Raw genomic sequence first — 20,901 nt, forward strand, 5'->3', positions numbered from 1 at the left:
GATCGATTTCTCTACATCGACTCTCTCTTCTGGTCATAACTTAGCTGCAAATACATTCCCAGTTGTATTTGACAATGTGGAAGATAGGTCAGAACCTCAGCTATCGGATTCTATAGCAAACTTAAATTGGAACTTTTTTGCAGTTGAGTTATTAACTAAAGAAAAAGTTGATGAAGAGAAATCGATCAAGTCAGTTACACCCCTTGCATTCTAAGGCCCTCAATTGAATTCGGAAATTGTTTCATTCAATAAATAATTTAATCAATCAGCCAACTGTAGTCCTACGTCAACCTTGCGGTTGTATCATAGATATAATCCACCCATAGTTTTTAATAACGAAGACAAACCGTTCAATGAGTGTGACGAACCAGGTTATCTGTGATATAACTACGGTTAATCGAGAATAGTTTAGAGCAACTAGATTTTAAATTTTGTTTTATTTCCTTCTTTTTTGAATCATTTTTTGTCCTTTTTTCGTATTTACATATATATAATAAATTCAATAAATTATTCTTAGTTTTAAATATAATAACTCTAAACAATTTACTTCATTTGCTTGCGCTTCACACGTGAAATGAACTCTCTCTCTCATTCTCTGCATTCTTCGCTTGCACTTTTTACTCGCCCTATTTGTTAATCTTATTTCATTCATTTTTACAGATCAAGTAAAATGTACACAGCGCTTGACGCATGCATAATATTTTTCTCGCGGTTGCTCTTCTGCTTTTTTTCCTTACTCGAACACTAGGGACTGCTAATTGTGTTATTTTTTGTTTGCTTTGTTCATTAATTTTTATTCCTTCATCAAATACAATATATTAATTAGGTATATATAATCTCTTATAATACAATTTTGTTCACTTATGTTTTTCTTCATTCTTTTTTATGTCTCAAATAACATGGTTTTGTTCTTTTTTACCGCTGTTAAAATTTCAAATTTATGGTATATCTGATTTTGTGTGATCCTCTTTATCCTTTCCGTCGCACATTCATTATTTACAATCAGTTGTGTGTTATCGCGCTTGCTTACACCTCAATTGAGTTTGAACGTAGAAAAATAATAAAACAAAAAATTAATTGTGGATTTCCTCTTACAACATACACACGCACAAAAAAAATTAGATATAAAAATTGATTTAAAGATTGACGTAGGACTAGATTTGGTTCGCTCTCTTGTTGTTCGTTCTTCTTCTAATGCTTTAGTTTAGCGGTTCAGCAGTTTCTCCCCAAAACATAGTTCTATGCTATGATGTGTTGTTGTAATTGTAGAACACAAAAAAAATCGACCAGTGGCGGGCGCTGGGAACTCAGTGTCATGGAAACAAACCCCCGGTGAACGGGGGTTTGTTGCCCTCCGGTGAGTTAAACGCAGCCTCAGACGGGAAATATTTAGCGCAGTTGCAATCAGTGCCGCTTGTAACACATTTTGATTTTCGTTTGGAATATATTATGTACAATCACGTGTCTTTTAATTCCCTGATATTAAAAAAAAAATATAAAAACACTCCATGAAGATTTTGTAAAGAATACTTGTTTCCAATTGACGGTTTTTGTTCGTGAGGCACCTAATTTCTGCCTGCTCCAAGCTGTGAAGTGGTGTATTACCACCCGGGTATAAGGAAAGCTAGAAAAACCTATTGAATTCATCGTTCAACAACTTATCAACGAAAATTGGAATGCGATTGAAGGTGTTTGTCGTTGTAGCTGTACCGGCACGAAGCAAGAGATTAAAACTAAACTGCATTAAACGATGACGAGACTAGCATTCTGAGTTAGAGAGATAACCCCTTCACGGAGCGCGTTGGAAGCAGTTCTTCATTAGGTGTCGCACATCGTTGTTGTCGGGCAATCACAGAAAAGCTGGCGTTTCGGGTATTGGGATAAACGCGATCAGAGGAGATTAGGGAAGAAAACTATCGTATGGCACTCTCGTGGTCAATTCCACTCAATTTGCTAAGGTGGGTCTTCTGGGGGAAGGGATAAAGGCTCTATTTTGCGGATATTTGCAAGTTTCCTTCGCGTAGATGGATCCTCGCAAGTAGGGGCAAAATAAGTTGGCTACATTTCGAGGGGATTTGCGTGAAACGGCATCGATTCTGTTGCTCCCGTGATTGATGCACAATATTGTGTAAAGTTAATGCAAACTGTTGTACAATTCCTTGTTTCTGTTCATTTGTTCGCTGCCACGTCACAAAGTTATTACGACTAATAAAACTAGTTTATTCCACCTAATAGTTCACCATTAATCCTAATAAGGAACCAATAGTGACAGAAGCAGTTTGTTGTCTTATTTTTTGTAGCGTTTTGTGCTTGTGTCAATTTGTACGCTGATTTGTTTGTTTGTTTGGTTGCTGTTCACTTTGAACAGACTTCCTCCAGAGCGAGATTTTTGCGGGGGTAATTAAAAAAGGGATATTGCATATTGGTTTCGGGAAGATTGAGGTTATTCGCGGGAGGCGAACTCATTACTTTTTTCATTTTTTTTTTATCGCTACAACAAAACATTTTTATAAAACTAGTGAAAAGTACCCGCCAGTTGCGTTACTTGTAGCAATTGCAATTGCTGGCGCTTTTTGAAACACAAACAGGGAACAAAAACTAATCAGTAAAACACAGCCTTCACAACCTGAGGTTTCGCTTCTCCGCCTTCGTTCTGCACTTTCTCCGGCATGCACTCGATGCACAATAGTGGTGACGTGATGATGGTGGACAAGATCATGATGTGATCATGGGGGATCAGGTTCTGAGCGAGCGCGCCTGCCAACGTCACAGTCGACTCTAGACGACGGGAGTGCCGTTGGATCATCCCGAGGGGCTTAATACTAACTCCCAACCATGATGTGCGTTGTGAACGAGTCCATATCGTTATCACAGACCACCTTGCTCGGTTCCAGCATGGGTGACTTGAGGCCAAGCATATCGATGTCCGAGTTGAACGAAGTTATCTTGTAACAGTTGGGAAACATATCGTACAGCTCATGCGTGGTGCCAAGATCCATGTCCAGATAGGCAAAGTCCCAGCTGGAACCGGTAGTGGTGCTGTGGTATTGCAGTGCCGAAGCGCAGGACGAAAGAAGGGGGGAGGGCGATGTGGTGAGGGTGGTTAGGTTAAGATCACAATTGCTGCTGGTGGTGAGGGTGGTTAGGGAGGTGAGAGTGGTGGTGCTGGAGGAATTGGCACCGGAGGAACTGGCGGAATTGGTGCTGTCCGCCGGATGGCGATGATGATGATTGCTTTCGCTACTGCTATCACTATTGCTAACACTGCTTACATTGACGGAGCCGCTATCGTTGCCACTCAGGCAAACCGAAGACGTCGTCGATTGACTTAGGGCTAAACTACTGCTACTATCACAATTATCGTTACTCGTTAGTACCGTCGCACTTGCCGCGTGGTGACTATCGTTGACAACGCTCACCGCCACACTCGGGGATGTCACGAAGAGGTCGTTGTTGTTCAGCGGATCGAGCGCCGATTGCGAGGAGAGACTCAGCACCGAGCCCCAGTTGATTGGCCGGGTACAGTCGTCGTCACCGAAGCCGGAATCGGTGTCGTGATATCCCCCGCTAGCACCACCCCCACCGGTAAGCGAACTGCCCACACTCGATGGGAACGGAGTTGCCCGCCCGGATTGGGGATCTTTCAGCGGATGGTGGTGGTGATGATGGTGATGGGGACTGGGTGCTGTCGTTGTGGACGCGGTCGTCACTGTCACCAAGGAACCAAGATGATGCTGATGCTGGTGCTGAAGCTGCTGCTGCTGCGGTTGCTGCTGTTGATCGTAGGACGATAATTGCGTAGTAATTGTCGATTGCTGCTGGTCGACGGTACCGTTCGTACTAGTGCCGTAGGTTGGAGACGACTGTGTCGTTGTATTGCTGCCTTGAAGTCTACTGTAGCTGCTGCCGTTATTGCTAATATCACTAAATTTAGAAGCTTGCTGCTGCTGCTGCTGCTGCTGCTGTTGTTGTTGTTGTTGTTGCTTGTCGTTTCCGGGTATCCGGTTGTTGTTGTAGAGAGGCCCACCATTACCGTAATCACTCTGTGGACTGAGGGATGGAAGTTGTTGCTGCTGCTGCGGTTGAAGCGGATGGTGCTGTTGCAGGTGGTGAGGCAGCGGGGCGTGATAATGATGCGGATGTTGCTGCTGTTGGAGATGCTGCTGGTGGCTGAATTCCTTGTTCTCCTGGTCGATCTCACGTTCGATCGATTTCAGCGTGTTGCAGATCAGCACCGATCGGTAGAGCGATTGATCGGATGCCTGACGAAACCGGGCCAGCTTGAACATCGACAAATTCATCATCTTCAAGCGTCGCTCCTTGTAGCACTGCTTGTTATTGCACGACATGTTCCGACCGTCACAGCATCGCTTCAGATGCCGTCCTTGGGCGCCACCAAACTGATTGACACTGCTGCCATAGTTTGCACTGCCCAGCTCGAAGTACGACTTACCATTCTCGGCACAGCGTATGGTTTGCTGCGAGGATGGCGCTTCGTATGGCGGCGAGTAGTATCCGTGCTGGCTCCAACCGTATCCACGGTTGGCGTACTGCTGCGCTCCATTGTTGCCGGCACTCGTTCGCGAGCAGTTCTGGTACGGCTCGGGGAAATATCCTGGCTTCGGGTACGCGGGAATATAACCGCCCCGATTTGGCGAGCAAGGATATCGAATGGGTGAGTAGCTGGGCAGTATCGTTTCATCGTCATCGAAGTCATCCTCAAAATCATCATCGTCATCATCTAGGTCATCGGTTGCCATCAGCGTCGTTGCCAGCGTAGACCGCGTACTATCCGAGCCCCACGTTTCCCCTGGAACGGCCACCGCTTGCAGCTTACTGATGGGGTCCACTATCGGTTCGCAGCTCCAATTCGTTTCTCCGGGAACTGCTACGGCCTCGAGTTTGGCTATGCTATCCTCCGCCGGTAGTGCCGGGGGCAGAACCAGGGGACTATTGTTGCTTGGGGCGGCGGCTGCGGTGGTGGTAGATGTCACTATACTGCTACTACTAATGCTGACGAAAGCTGCACTGGTTTTTGTTGTCACATCCGAACTGGAGGTTAAAGTTTGCTGCTCAGCTGCTCCCGTTCCCTCTGCATGTGGTTCATATCGTGGATTCTTGCTTGCACTTGCTCCTTCCGTCGGTTCATGGCTATCATTGAGGGTTGAGGATTCGCCACGCTCGCCGCCGCTATTGCTGCTGGCGTTCATATCCTCGTATTTGCGCTTGTTGCTTGCTGCCGCTTGGAGACCCATCATTGCAAGTTTCTGTAAAGAATCGAGAGAAAGGAAGAAAAACAATAAGTAAACGATTGTATTGACAAAAATAAATAAATAGGTCAGAGCAGGGCGAGACATTCCGGCGGCGGCGCTCGAAACCGGTGCAAGTGCCATAAATTTATGACCATTGAAATTACACACAAGTGTGAGCCATTGATTTGGACCGAACGTAACACACAAAAAGAACACGACAAAACCGCAAAAGAATGTCATAAAAATTAGGGTAGACGCCGGTGCGCCAGTAGGCTCTGGGAAAGTGCTTCTCTTTTTTGGCATATGTAAACAAATATTCCTACATGGCTCAGGAGGAGCCAACAACAAACGGTACCACCAACTTGTGGTGGCAGTGGATAGAAGAAAAAAACGATTATACGACAACTGGTGCAGCCCAGCAAGTACCATCATCCAGAGCACAGTTGGGAGGGACACCGAGAGTGGAACGAATTGAATGAATGAATGACAAACACAATAATACATAAATTCAAAGGCAGCGCGCGACAAACGATCATAAAAATCATATGGTTTGTGTTTACAACTAAGTCGTCCTTTCCCTCCGTTAACCCGTGTAGCGCCAGCCAGTCATCCATCCATCCATCCAACCGTCCGTCCATCCAGAGTCTGGTGGATTGTTTTTTTGGCCCGGGTAGGGCCGACGAGAGAAGTTTCAGACGACTTCATTCATGAAAAATCCAATTACGATATGCTGCACCAGCACCAGCCAAGTGATTGACCTTTTTTTTTGCTTTTCAGCTCGTGCCACTGCTGGTGGAGTGGAGGAAGTACTCTGTGCAATCGAAGGAGCTCACCAAGCATTTACTTTATTACTGTATATGGACCTCCTCAACTATCCGGGGATCGATAGGAGAGACGACATGCAGGAAGTTTCTTGCAAGAAGACAGAGAGAGGGGCAAACTATTCGCGAGGCGGCACGTTTTTCGCGCGACGCTGGGGGAAAAGATTTTTAAGGCGAGAGTGAAGAATTCATTCATAAAATATGCTTCGAATCGGCGGCATCGCGCGTGGTGATACATCTCCCCGGCCCAAGTGGCATAAGTCTTTCTTGACAGCTGACTGAATTGAGAGACAGGAGTGAAAAATATGGAACGTTTGCTAACTTTCTCTTTCGAGGCGTTCTTTTTTGTGTTTTGTGTTGGGAAATCGGCATCATCGTTCTCGAGAAAAGCCCAGTTGCAAAGGGCTTCCAAGAATTCGGTCGTGCGTTCCTCCTGGCACCAAGCGGGAAGGCTTTGTTTGATCAATCGTTGTTGGGAGCTTTTTTCATTCCTGAAATGAACTGAACGGAAAACTGGCATTTGGTATATAAACGTAAGCACAAAGCCAGAGGAAGATGAATGTCTTGGAAGGAACCAACTACCTTATACGAGTACCTAGTATATAAGCGATTTCCCACCTAAGGCTGGCGAGGCGCAAAAATAAAGCCTGTGGTAGGATGGGGATAAATGGTGTATAGCGGAAAATCCCATCGCCACCCAGTGGAGGTTTTTTTTTCGTTCCTCATCCTGTCAGTTGGTGGAGTTTCACGCATTGCGTGAGAGGCTGTGTGTGCGCCGCTGTTTCTGCTGCGGTTGCGTTTTCCTCCCCGGTATGGTCTCTTCTCCCGGTGGCAGCACTCTTTTCGGTGGTTCAGATTTATATAAATTATGTAACGAAGCACAACAAAGAGCAGTGTGCATACACACGACCACGCTCGCCACATTATGTGTCGAGAGTACATTGGAAATTTAATCGATAGACCGATTTTCCGCCGGATCGACGATAGCTTCCTGGGGTCCCAATGTGAGCCGTGACATTTTAATTCTCGTGATCTTTGTTTAACTGTTAAAATTATATTGCCTCTATCAACTTTACACTAACATGGAAGAAAAAAAGAACATTTTCATGTTCGAATTTCTCCTCCTAATCCTATGGTGGATTTTTCCTCCTGGCAAAGAGCGTCGGTGGAAGGAAGAAACGACGGCACAAACATTTTACTACCTATTTCATTCCCTTCGTGCTCTCACTGTCACCGTTTTAGGCATTTCTTCTGACTTGGGGGGTTATAACCACCACGCGCCAGTAACACAAAAGTACCGAGGAAGCAGCTTCTTTGTTCTTCCCTTCTGCTGCTGCTGCTCTGCTGTCGATGCCGTGGATTGAGAGATGGGTGGGAAGACACTTGAAGGAGCGGGATGCCGTCGCAGTAATAAAAGATTTATCATCTGCTCATTTTTATTGTACCCCATTTTCCGCGCGATTATTTTTCTTCATTGCTTTGGGGAAAAACAAACCAGGAATGGCAGCGGAAGAAGACTACCTGCATGTACCTGCGATCTTGTGATTTGCGCCTTTTCGCCGGCGATTCGCTGCTCAACGCATTCCAATAACGGTGCATTCGGGGTGCACTTATCAAGAATTGGGCTCGCACGTTTATTAGCGCATTCTCTCGCACCTAAAAACTTTACGGGCAACCCCCTTGGCAGAGGAAGCCCCAATGCGACATAAAACATCGAACACTGGGAAGAGGCACCTCTTTTTACGGGGAACACGCGTCAGCGCCTTCTTAATGCCGTGTGGTGTTTAATGATCGCCAGTAAACGCTCTAGACGATATTTTTTCGCGTTCGAACAGCCAAGGGTTCCCAACAGTCAACGATGGGAGCTTTAGTAGCCCTCGTTGAGATTCCACCGGACAGACGTGGGCCTGTGTAAAGCAGCGGCATTCGTAGATGTCAGAATTAAGATTGTCACGGCTCGCTGGGCCCGGGGGTCACACACAAAAGCTTAGACTTTGTGTTACATTACAGCGAGATTCCATGTGGTCTGGTGCATGGCGAGCGAGACCTATCGCGGAACCGCGATTAAACTGATGGGGTAATAATAAAATGCGTATAATCAAGAGTCGAGTAACAGGGAAAAAAACAGTCAGCCAAGCTTTCTCTCCGCCGAGCCGCATCTTGGGTTGCTTTTCATCAAATTGAGAGCTTCATCGTTGGAAAATGAGCCAAACGCAGCCCCGGCAGCAGCAAAGGCCACATGGCTCAAACGAAGCAACAAATGGTTGCAAAAGTTATTTTTTTGATTACCCTCCTCGGAGATGAATGGTGAGGAACAGCTAAAAAGTGGGGAAACGGTGCCAATGTTTTCAAATTCTTGGGAATCATCATCAATGTTGGACCGTTTGCAGTTGATGCATCTTTTTGTTTTCTCTGAATGAAATTGATTAACCAACTTTGTCGTTTGAATTAAATTTGAGTTACAAATTTACGCGTGTTTCGTTCAGTCTCACCAGGTTCAAAATTTAAACGAGCCGAGCAGATCAGCCTTTGTTCATGTATTGGCAATTTTTTTGATACAGCTGATCACTTTTTGGGTTTGGATTGCACAGTTGCGAAACAATTGTTCCTCGATCATTTTATTCCGTGTTCATCGCAGAACACAATTCGTGTTAACGGCATTGGGCTTCGTGGCCTGCCTCTAGGAAGTGATAATGACAACGAATTTTCAAGTGGATTGAACGAAATGAAAATTTACTTTTCCGTATCAAATATGTATTCTATGTAATTGACAAATCTACGTAAGATTCACAACCAGATGGCGCGTCGAGTAAAATTATGAAGTTTTATTTTTTTTGGTATGAAATTCGTTTGAATTTTCTAGAAAAATCAAAGCTTTTCTTCAAATTCTCCGGTTTCAAGTATTCTTTCTATGCTAAAAACCACCAGATGTCGACATAGTAAATTTGCCATCGCGGATAATCAGTGTGACCATTTCGCCATCTGAGTTACAACGTAGGGTATTACGGATGCGCTCCACAGGCTTCTCAGTTGAGTTCACATTGTCAAATGAACATGTGTGGTACTAGATTAGCAGTGGGTTCAGACTTTTTTATAATGAGAAGTATCTTTTACAGGTATGCTCCCTTCAGTAAGGATTAAAGCAAGCAAAAAGCGACGTTGAAGGGGTATTCTTGATAAGTTTTTTTTATCCCAAATAGAATTAAATATAGTTTTGATGAAGAAAAACAAGCGAAGCCGCTGAACTTCTGCCTTCTATAGATACCGGATACCCACGTATGATCCACAGAGCTGGGTTTGCAAGAAGGAATTGTTGCGCAGCAACAACTCTCTATTGGATAAATATCCGTGTGATCCTTCTCCCCACACCGTGGCATACTCTCGCAAGCCAACGTCCTTCGCGCTTCTTGGCGATGCGAATGAATAGATTCGTGGCGCTTGCGTGAACGCAGCAGCACACCAGCAGTTAGCTCTGCTACACGCCGGATGTCAACCAGCACCACTAAAAAGAACCAAGCGCTCAAGAAGATCACCTTGGATTCGATTGGGTTGTGTGCTGTTCGCTTGCTATTGTTGGCACAAGTGACTGTGGCGACGGTGGCGATTGTGCTCTATCTGCGAGTGGTTTTTGAACTATTACGCCGCATGCGGATTTTCTTTTAAGTAAGGGGAGCCGCAGTTTGATCCGTCACATGGAGCGGCATGTGAACCTGCCAGGATAGAGGGCCGGTGGGACAACGCAAAAGGAGATTGATCCGCTTGAGATCATCCGAGATCGAAGGAAGAAACGGGCGAAACAAAAATAGTTGCTGTGATGGTGGCGATGGCGGTGTGTGGGGCGAAACCGGCAGTAGCAAACTTGAATTTTTAATGAACTTTTTTCGCCTTGCTTGTGCTTTTGCGTTCTTGCTAGCATGATCGCAAAACTGCTGCTGCTGCCACTCAGAGTGGCGATCGGCATACCGGTTTTGCGCCCGGGGCCGATGATAGTGAAGGCCAGTCCGGTCTGATGCTCAACAGTAAGTCATCAGAGCCTGATGGTGTTATGGTGCGTCGTCGCATTCACAGCGACGTGCGATCTGACTTGGGAGAGCCTACAAAGCCTCCACAGCGGGAGGAAATTGAAGAACATTCCTGTCTTTCTTGCAGCGGACACATTTAACGGGGTACGCGCGCGGAGGCAATTGAGGGACAATAATGCAAGCTGCATTTTATGTCCTGTGCAAAAGAAGCATACGCGCGCGTCCAGTGCGTTTTAATCCAGAGAGAGCACAGAAAGGGCGCTGTGCTGTGTGGGACTGCTGCTATGGTTGTCTTATAAGTTTTGACAGGTTGCTTTAACGTGTGTTCGAGAGATTGCCGCTCCCTAAACCTGTTGGCGCTCTCGACCAATGCCTGCCTGCTGCTTGCATTTCATCTGCAGATCGAACACGCTGCTGCTCTGTCTGTTGAAAAAAGTTTCATCAGCGCTTTATTATTCGTTTCTCCACCGTTTTTTTTATTGCGATGGCGGCAAGATATTACGGAACCAGGTTGTGCTGTGCTGTCCCATCCGTAGAAGGTACACGGGAGGATTATTAACGCTTGAGAGGAAAATAGTTAACGGTTAATACTTTTTAAAATTACCTCATGATATGCGAAAGCCTCCAAAGAAGGAAATACGAAATCACACCGTCAGCGCCGATACACAAATCTATGTGGGGGCTCAAGTTTTGCGATCGTTCGGAAGTCACGTTCAAACCTGACTTTTTGCGGCAGAAACTTCATCCCAGAAGGACTTACAAAACAATTACAGAGCTCTAGTATCGATTCCGACGACTGCTGATTCCAGGCAGAAACTTCATCCCAGAAGGACTTACAAAACAATTACAGAGCTCTAGTATCGATTCCGACGACTGCTGATTCCAGGAAAAATGACTTGTGAGGTAGAAGACCAAAGCCACAAAAGAAAAGCAGATAATCCCTCTCGGACTACGCACATGGTTGAGAATTCACTAGGAATGTAATGAAAGAAAAAGGTCCGACGGATTAACAGTGCCCTCTACCTGTTCGCTCGTTCGCTGTGATGAGCATTATTATGCGTTCTGAAATTCTGAAAATACCCCAGGTAGAGAACAAATCAATCAGTTCGGAGAAATAAGTCAAGTTTCTCCGCTTGCTGTTCTTTATCAACATGTATTCTTATCAGCGCTTGAATGACGACCGTCACTCGCTGGAATAGTTTAAAGACACGCGGGCGCAACAGTGGCTTATTGGAATCAGTGCAACTAATTCTAATAGCTCGGCAGGCGCACGAGTTCTGGGGACACAGGAAAAGTCTTATTCTCAATAAAGTGGATGACGTCAAGAGCCCCTTGTGTGCAGCTTCCCTCGAATTATCATCGGCTGGAATACCCCGTTAAAGTTCTTCCTGTGGCTCGCCGCCTCCCTCACACCATAACGAGGACAAGGACTTAGCAGTCTAACCCCAACCGAAAAACGTATCTCGCCCTCTTCTACACATCCTTGGTGCTAAATCCAAGGCGAGAGATATTTTCCCAATTCCACCCACGTCCACCTCCCACCCACACCATACAATCTTTTATGCTGCTGCTCCTGTGAGACTTGAAACCCTAAGCCATGCGACGCTCGACGAACTCCGGTGTCCCGAACACCGTGCGCTGATGCTGTGTGGCCACTTTGTGCCCTCTTCTGTGTGAGCTCCGGTGCGGTTTCAACGAGAAAACGCGGGACACGGCGACACAGCCAGCACACAGTGTTTTATATCTCGGACTCTTTTGCCCATATTTTTATGCGCTATTCAGCAGAATATAATACTCTTTCTCTGTCACTACCGCCAACAGTGTGTCCCTCCGTCCGTGTGGGTTGCTTGGCGGATGGTCGGGGTGCTGAAAATGTTCGTTTTTCGATATTCTCCCAACATCCCAATGAGGTTTTATCCGAGCACGGCAAAAGAGGGCGCTGCTTACGACGTAGAAGTAGCACCGAAAGGAAAGGAAAGAAATGAGATTCCACGCCGCTGCTGCTGCTGCTGCTCGTCGTATACGCGAGAACAAATACGTATAAAGCAACCCAAATAAAATAAAACATATAATGTTTTTCCTTCTCGGCTCCGGCTCCGGCTTTGCGTTTTATAAGATATGGCCGCTATCCCAAATAGGGTTGGCAGCGGGTTCAAAATTGCGCATTTTTGGCAAACAACCTAGAACGACGTTTAGCGACGTTTTGAGTGCTTTAGCGGGCATTGCTGAAGTACCCCCATCGCTGGTAACCCTATCCAACGGAACACCGAGCACTGAAGTGAGCGACACAGCACTCTACTCTAGTAGGCCACGGCTGTGCATATCGAAAAAGACACCGACGACGACGTCGGCGGCGACCAAGACCGTGTGTTTCACCGATCTGATGATGTGATGTGAGGAAGGCAAGGGAAATATAATATAGGGGACGGCGAATAGCATTTGGGTTGCCCGCCAGCCATCAGACCATCTCTCTGCCCGTGCTGTCGTACAGATTGCTGTGCCAGAGAGGAAGGAAAAAATACACACAACCACTGTGTGTGTATGAGCGCGCCCCGAAGAGGAAGCATTTGGGCGAATAACGAGAAAGGCTGACTGACAAGGAACGAAAGAGGAAGAGAGAAAGCAAGAAAAAACCATCCACGGTTAGGTACACAGGGGAAGAACGCAAACCGGGCGGGAAAAGTGTGGAAAATCCTAACCCTCATCATTCTTTCAGCTCTCTGACGCTCGGGTGTTCCGCACTCTGCCCTACACACAGCAGTCGTTGCTGTACAGAAGGAAGCAAAAAAAAATACGGTTCTCCAGCCCGCCAACGTGCTCTGGCTATGTGGAATACGAAATTCGGGCGACGCTCATTCCTTACTAGCTTTTTTTCCCTCCCGACACACTGTCTCCTCTTCTGGGGTTCTCATACTATTTTATTTCAGCATCGTTGGTTCTTCCGCTGGAGGGATGGAATCCTCCCTAAAAATGGATTCCACTTCGAGGATGATGTTTTTCCGCTGTTTTCTTCCAAGGAAAAATAAATAGATGATAGTAGAATGAACGAACGGAATGGACAAGAGGAAAACTACTTGATTGCGATTGGAACTCTTGGCTTAAGTCACGTTGCCATTCCGTGTGATTGTGATTGGATGGAAGTAACCGGGGAGGGTAATGAACAGAGCTAATTGCGCACGATAATGGGACCGATGCACGGCACAAGCGAGTGGGTGTCATCGGAAGCTACAAACTCTATTTCGTCGCACAAGGCGACTTCGTGATCAAGGATAACGTTAGACCTACTTCTCTACCACTTTATGATGTTCCTCCAAGATTTAAAGGAAGATCACATTCCCATTGTCTTAATAGAGACAATTCGAAGAAGAATCATTATGCGTGTTGCTCTATACAGATTTTTGAAAAAGGACTATCCATTAAGTAATAGTTTCTGCATAGCTGGCAGATTTTTGATCGCATAAAAGTTCAGTAGAATGTAGAATGTTTGAAATATATCTCTATCCATTTCATTCAGCGTAATTCTTACCAGTGAAACGATTATAAATGGAACGAAAACGAATTAATTGTGTGAAATATATTTCACCCAAATGGAAGTGATATACAATTATTCAATAGACGTAAAATTCACCAAACTGGAAAATAGACTCATATTTGGTAAAATTGTTTGTGTAAAAATTAATGCTGTAAATCAAATGAAATCCGACAACCATACACTGCTGGAGACAAATGGTCACCCTAATTGAAATTCATCATGGCAGCCTCAGCTGTCACAACACTTTTACAAAAAAAAAATGGTATATATGACGATTTTTTCAGTGAATACGACTGATAATCATTTTTTCCCTGACGAATTATTCGTACATATTTCGCGATAAAAATGGCATACAAATGTCAAACCGGCAGTATAAGCCGTCGGTTCAACGTTGGTTTAACATTTACCCTAAACAAGTTTGAAAATGATTGAAAATAATTCACCCTTATGTATTGTTGCAATCCACTTAGTGTATCAATCGCTGGTAGGGATGTTTATTGCATCTGACATTCATTTTACATACGGTTGGTCATATGTATAGAAAATGTAAACATTCTAGTAATGGTAATGATTTTGTAGCTTTTTTACCAAGGATTTTTCTGGGTGTAAGATATCATCAAAGGACAATATAGAGTTGACTGCCACAGAAGGTATGCTGCTGTTTTTAACCAATTTTTGGTACGATCTTGTGTAGAAGCTAGGTTGAGTTGAGGCAGAAAAAAAATGTAAAATTCACGTTAACGACATTGAGCTTCGTTTTGGGAGGCGAGCATGATAATGGATTTTTAAGTGAAATAAACGCACTTCAAAAGTAAATTCACTTTTTCGTATCACATATGTATTCTATGTAATAGAGTAATTATTTTACTTAATTTGCCTCCCAAGCATGAGTGTTGTCACCAGACGTCGACGCTGTACATTTGTACAAACTGTACGAACTTTTTTGAAATGGCCAAACTGATGGCGAAAAACGACAAATGACAAAAAGTATGGTTTTATTTCGTAGTATTTTACCTCATCATGAAAAAGAAAAACCATGTAAGAATTAAAATTACAAGTAGCTATTTTCTGTTAATAATGTGCATTTTTTCAAAATATAAGTAATTACATAAATTTGCATTTGCATACTCCCATAAAAATTTAACTGAAACCACGCCTCATTTCTAGAAATAGATCGCAAGTTTCACAAAACTAGCGAACAAAACAGAAAATATGGAGCATCGGAGGAATCAAGACTTGGGAAGAATAGCAAATCAAGTAGAGGGATGTCGTAGATTCGATGTTGGGAAAAATTTTCTAGACAAGAATATCAGGTTCCCAGGTTGCCAAAATATTTAGCGACATCAGTGCTCATCACACAAATTATGGTAATAGCCTACACATATGGAACAATCGGAATCTGAACTAAGTACTGACGAATGTGGATATCTTTCTCGAAGATATGTAGTGTAAGTGAGGAAGACGAGAATAGTGAAGCTCAAATATTCGATCGCGTAAACATTTTACTTCAATCATGAGAATTATAAATTTATTTTGCATCATTGCGTTCTGATGAATCAATGCATATATACGACACACACACAACCACCCCAACCCCCCCTAACCCAATATCCACCACTATATAAAAAACGGATGGTCACACACATTCTTTGCATATCTGTTCATTGCGTCCGCGATCGTAACCGCAGCTGTCACCAACGAGATACTAGGAGGACTTTACGACTTGCACAAAGAAAGTTGGAGAGCGATGACGCTGAACGGCGCACTTCTAGTAAATTACCTAGGCGGGAAAAGCCTGTTCATGAATGGTGGACCAAAACAAACGACGGGAGGCTGGATTCCATAGTTCATAAATTTGGATGAAAGCACACTAGACAGAGACAATGGAAGAGAGCAGGGGCTACCGAGATAAGGCAAAGGGTTGCACCGAGATGAATTGATGTTTTGACGTTGTTGGTGGTTACGAAATTTCATCCGCCGGAATGCATCTGAACTTGCCTTTGATATGCGTTCGCAAAATGGATGGCTCATCCCCCACGCAAAATATTAGTTGAGAGAAGTTTGTGTAAAAAATAATACTCATTCCTAGCCCTAGTTTGTCGTCCCTGACAACGAAACTCCCTCAAGGTCGAATCGTGTGGTCGAAATCGAATCAATCACAATTAAGAGTTAATTATGGGTCCAATCGAAACCACTAGTCTGGCGAGACGGTGGCCTCATTGAAGCGCGGTGAAGCGGTAGTATTTTACGTTCACTAAAAACAAAACAAAAATGTTTCCCATCGATTTATCCGAGCGATATTGGGAAACGGAATGGAGGAGGGTGTCTGGCAGGAACCTGCCAAACGGAATTCTTTGCCATTCTGCCTTCTCTCCCCGTTCCCAAGACTCCACCCTAAGGCAAGTGTGTACACACAGAGAGACGTAAAGCGTTAGTCGCGGGTGGCAAGAGTGTGGTTCGTTTTTTCCATCTTTTAACCATTTGAACTTTTCCTTCGCCTTAGGTACGACCGTGGTGTGCCCTGGTAGCACAAGCAAACAGGCACGCAGGTCGATGGATCCGGACGCTATAGCCATCCACCAGTTATAGATACAACATTGAAGCTCAACTCCCACTTGCTGATGGCAGCATCGAGCGCCGTCGTCGTCATCATCGTTATCCATTCTGTGTGTGTGGAATGGACGGTAGAGATTGAGACCGCGACCGTGGAACGGAAAGGCTGGCATTTTCCACGATAACAATAATTCTGAAACCCTCGAACACAGCGACCGAGCCATCAACGACGCGGACGACGTCGCTCAAGCAACACAAAGACTCGAAAGTGCTGTTGTTGACGACGACGACGACGACGACGACGACGTTGGAAAACCTTGATAGGGTCCCTCCTCACGGCTAGGTACACCGTTCACAAAATGCGCAGAGTACAGGGTCTCACCATGTGTTGGAAACAGAGTGTAAAACTAACAGATTTTGGAACGCGTAACATAGAATATAACAGTTTTTTGTCCGCTTTTTTTTCAATGCTCAAAACTTCAATTTTTCTGGGGCCTAAATCATCGTAAGACACTGTTCTCTAAGTCTTTAGAGAGCTCTCGGTGCCAGCGGCACTGTTTCTCGTCTCTTCAACGTAAACGAGCTTTTGGCTTTGCCCATAATAGCTCCCCCGCAAAGCCACCGTCGTTCCCAAGCCATACACCCCGCCATTCTTCTTCCTAACCTCTATCTGATATCTGACTGTATCTATCTGTGAACCGACTCTGAAGAGTTGGGACCGCTGCTATGTAGCGCACATCAAGCACACGGTAACATCGAGTGGTTCTGGTGTGCTTTGGTGCTGTCTCACCGAAGCTCCGGAGCACCGGCTACAGCAGCACATGGACCGACCCCAACTCGACGGCACAGTGTTGTACACTTTCTTCACATTTTTTTTTTGCTGCCACTGTTGATGGTGGAGCTAGAGCTCTATAGTGTACCGTTTCCCTCCTGCTCGCTCTCACGCTTGGAATGCGCATTGCCCCATCATGTTGCTTCTTTCTTCCATCATCATCATCATAATCAAGCCCCATACCACGCACCACCGCCCATCGTGCTCCGGTTTCAGCAATTCGGCGTTACCACCGGTGCCAGTGCCTTGGCTTCGAAGATTTCGATACGATAACGTGCTCGAGTCGGACCCGGCACACTGGAATCCACGGAGTTTTACTGGACAAAACGGGCTCTTCACAGAAACTAATCTAATGGAAGGTTTATATTAGGGAGATCAATAGCTATAGATAGATTTGTTCACACGAAAATAGATGTAAACGGGTGAGAATATATAATATACACTTATTCGATGTATATATAAGCACCATGAATAGAATAAATTCAGACATATGTAAACACTGGTGAATTTCTCACTGATGATAAATAACTAAAGTTGGATGCAGTTCTACTTCAGGTGAATAAATTCACCAAAGATTTGAACATATTCATTATAAAAGATCGCGCTAGTTTGAACGGTTGATGCGATTTCTATAAATCTCATCATATTTCTTCACATGAATGTATCACTAGTCTAAACCCACCGCAATCTAGTCACAGTGTACCAGAAAACAGTTTCTTTACTTACCACTGAATTTTGACCACCAATGAAGCACACTATCCCAACTGTGCCGGCCCGGACCAGTTAACAAAAGTTGGTCTCAAACACTGGAAACAGCACCGAGGGGTCTTCGAAGCAATTTAAGTTCCAGCCTTAGCAGCGCTAGAGTGTAGTGAAGGCAGCAGCCCATACACTAGCGAAATGTAAAGCTAGCAACAATAATAAAAACAACAACGACGGCAATGCGATGGAAGAGGAGGAAGCACCGAGACCAACCAACAACCAGTCATCAGGCTTAGGGTACCGGATAAGAGAGGCAAAATGTATGTGTGTATATATAGCATAAGCATAAGGCAAGCACATTTTCGAAGGAAGGTACACTGACTCATTCGTTCGGTTCGTTCCATCTGCAATATCAACCGCACCGGTCCCCGTCGCTTTTCTGTTTCTCCCGTTCCGTTCCCATTTGCGTTTTGTGCGACCCTCTGGCTTTTTCCTCAATCGGTGTTTTTTTTGCTGCTGTTGTTGTTGTTGCTGTATTCCGACATATTTCTACTGCCTGCCTGCCACTGCCTTTGGAACACCCGTCCGGCAAAATATCATTTGGTTGGCTGGTTGTGTGCGAGGGGAAAAATACAAAACGGAGAAGCGTCCGTAAAGCCATGACACTGAATGTGTGTATATGCGGTGCCGCTGCTACTCTTGGCTCTGTGGATATTTCTTCGACTATGTCCTCCTTCTCCGCACCCCCGGCCTATGGTTTGCTATTTTACCCGTTTGGGTCGTTCCTCGTAAAGAAGGGGGACCCCAAGAGCCCCGGTGGTTCAACGGAACCTAACGACGGCTATTTGAATTGAAGAACCTGGAGAGAGTTCACGATTAGATTCGAAGTTCGACCACAGTTCGAACCGATTGCTGGATCCGTCTTCCAGATTTACTGCATGCAATCCGAACCACCCGCGAGTTGAACTATCTCCACGAAGTATTCAAGATAGCAGCCCCGTCGATAGGTTGCTAGGAGTAGACGTTCGGAAAACTAACCGGAAGTCGTTGAAGCGACGGAATCCGACTCACTCGAAGGGTGGAATCCCCGAGCGCGTTTAATGGATAGAAATTTATATAACCCTTCTTTCGTACCATCATCTACTACGGTTGTTTGCTTCCCCCAGTAACGACGGTGACGGGTTTCTTTCAGATGCTGTGCACTGTTCGAAAGGGTTGGGCGCGAAACGTATCGAAAGGGATATATGCTCACGTTGAGTCATCCAAACTTGTACTGAACCTGTACTAAGTACTAGGGTTTGCAGTACGGGATAACAATTACCCCCCCATGAGCGGTTTCTTCAAAGTTGTCGTCGAATACCCATGCAATCGTTCCCGATTAGAGATTTTAAAAAATTTCAGCTCAAAATAATCCAAATTTTATCAAGTAATCGCGTAATCATGATATTCATAATCGTGATATTCATTTCTGTGTGAACATAAGATATCACAAAATAGTTTTGCAAAGAATAAAACAAATCCACCAGTGAGTTATTCGCATTAACGATGTTAAATGTCGAATCACCCCTTGTCCACTGGGTGTTTTGGCGCTTTTTTGTTTTGACATTCAATTGACGAATTTACGTTGGATTTACAACCAGATGGCGCAGCGAGTAAAATGAGGATGTTTTGTTATTTTTTTGTTATGAAATTCGTTCAAATTTTCTAGAAAAATCAGAATTTATCTTCAAATTTCCCGGTTTCATGTATTCTTTTCACGCTGAAAAGGTTAGAAAATCATCATTTTACAAAGTAAACGATGAATAGGGTGTTTTGCGCTAAAAAATACTGCAAATCCTTCTCGTATCGGCCCCTACATAATCAATGATATCAGCCAATTTGATATGATATCGATTTCATCGCAATTATCCATATTATCAATAACCGGTATGCATTATCAAACTTAAAATTTTCGAAGATTATCTATGACTTTGGTCAAATCGCGTGTTGAAACCATCGTAAATATACAAAACTCCAACTTTCTTACCATATTCTGACGACATTCAATGGCTGAAATGAATCTAAATTGAAATAAAATGAATAATCACCACCGAATCTTGCTTTTCAGTGCGTAAAATAAACATACACCCTCACTTTTGTGGTTCTGAGCTCTAATGTAGATGTCGCATGAGCTGATTCAGCTTTGCGTAAATTCGTCAATTACTAATCAATTTTCGATGCAGCTCCAAGATATAGCAGTCTTTTTGTATTGCTGTTTTCAGATTAAATTAGTATAACGTCAGGAAAATTCATTGAAGAAAGAGTGGCCGAGTGAAAAGGACATATTTTTTTAATGGAATTTCCGCTGTTTGGTAGGCGTAATTGTTATAAAAAATTGTATGTATTATTTTCGAGTATTTTTTTGACGTAGGATTACGTCTTTCGGGAACATATTGGGGTACAAATTGAAAATCGAAAATCGAGCACATTGTGAAAATTGTCCAATTTCAAACGCCTATTGTTCAGTCATTTCATGATGGATTAATGAGATTTTAGCGTCAATCGATTTCGGCACTCCATAACAATTTTTTTATATTGAAGAAAATAATATATGTCATGAAACTAACTATCAAACGATTGAACAATCTCAACCCCTATCCTAACGGAAATACCCAGTTCTGATTGGTCGAAATTGACGACACATGCGGCGGGTCCCTAACAAAGACATCAAAACCAAGCTCCCTGGGGGAAATCGGCATTGCAAATATATGAAAGTCGGGGGCATTTTTATATTGCAAGTAAGGTGAGTGATGCGATTAATTCTAGCTAATAAAATTCAAATTTGGAACTTTAATGTTGGTTGCTTCGTGAAATTTCATATCAATGACCGATCATGCATTGTGAAAAATTTAGCACAAGTGTAATTGTAAAATTGTATATGGTAGCAGTTGTGTTAAAAATGACTTGATATGCTCATATGCTTCCTATATGCTCTACATATAGTGTTAGATGTTGTTAGTCCAATTAAAATTCGCATTGGGTTGAATAAACACTCAGAAAGTATAAATTATAAAAGAAAATTACCCTATCCATTTCAAATATGTTTTCTCAATATTAAAGTACCATGTTTATATTGATGAGAAAAATTGATAGTTGTGTTCGGTATTGGTAATTATCTTATATTACATTGGTGAGTTTTTTTTTCTTT

The 20,901-nt window shown here is 44.0% G+C and overlaps 1 protein-coding gene across 4 annotated transcripts in view; it reads right to left on the reverse strand.

Moving 5' to 3' along the window:
* Positions 1-445: 445 nt before the first annotated feature.
* LOC129767172 (GATA zinc finger domain-containing protein 7) overlaps positions 446-20,901 on the reverse strand; it is a 148,868-nt gene continuing 128,412 nt past the window's right edge. For 3 of the 4 annotated variants that reach the window (XM_055767805.1, XM_055767802.1, XM_055767796.1), the window contains one exon: positions 446-5,267. In XM_055767805.1, the coding sequence (XP_055623780.1) occupies positions 2,823-5,258 (2,436 nt within the window). In that variant the 5' untranslated portion in view covers positions 5,259-5,267 and the 3' untranslated portion in view covers positions 446-2,822. Of the gene's footprint in view, positions 5,268-17,738; positions 17,875-20,901 lie in introns of those variants that run through there. The other variant, XM_055767813.1, reaches the window with a different exon arrangement.

This window comes from Toxorhynchites rutilus, chromosome 1 (genome assembly GCF_029784135.1).
Source record: "Toxorhynchites rutilus septentrionalis strain SRP chromosome 1, ASM2978413v1, whole genome shotgun sequence".
In the NCBI taxonomy this organism is placed as follows: Eukaryota; Metazoa; Arthropoda; class Insecta; order Diptera; family Culicidae; genus Toxorhynchites; species Toxorhynchites rutilus.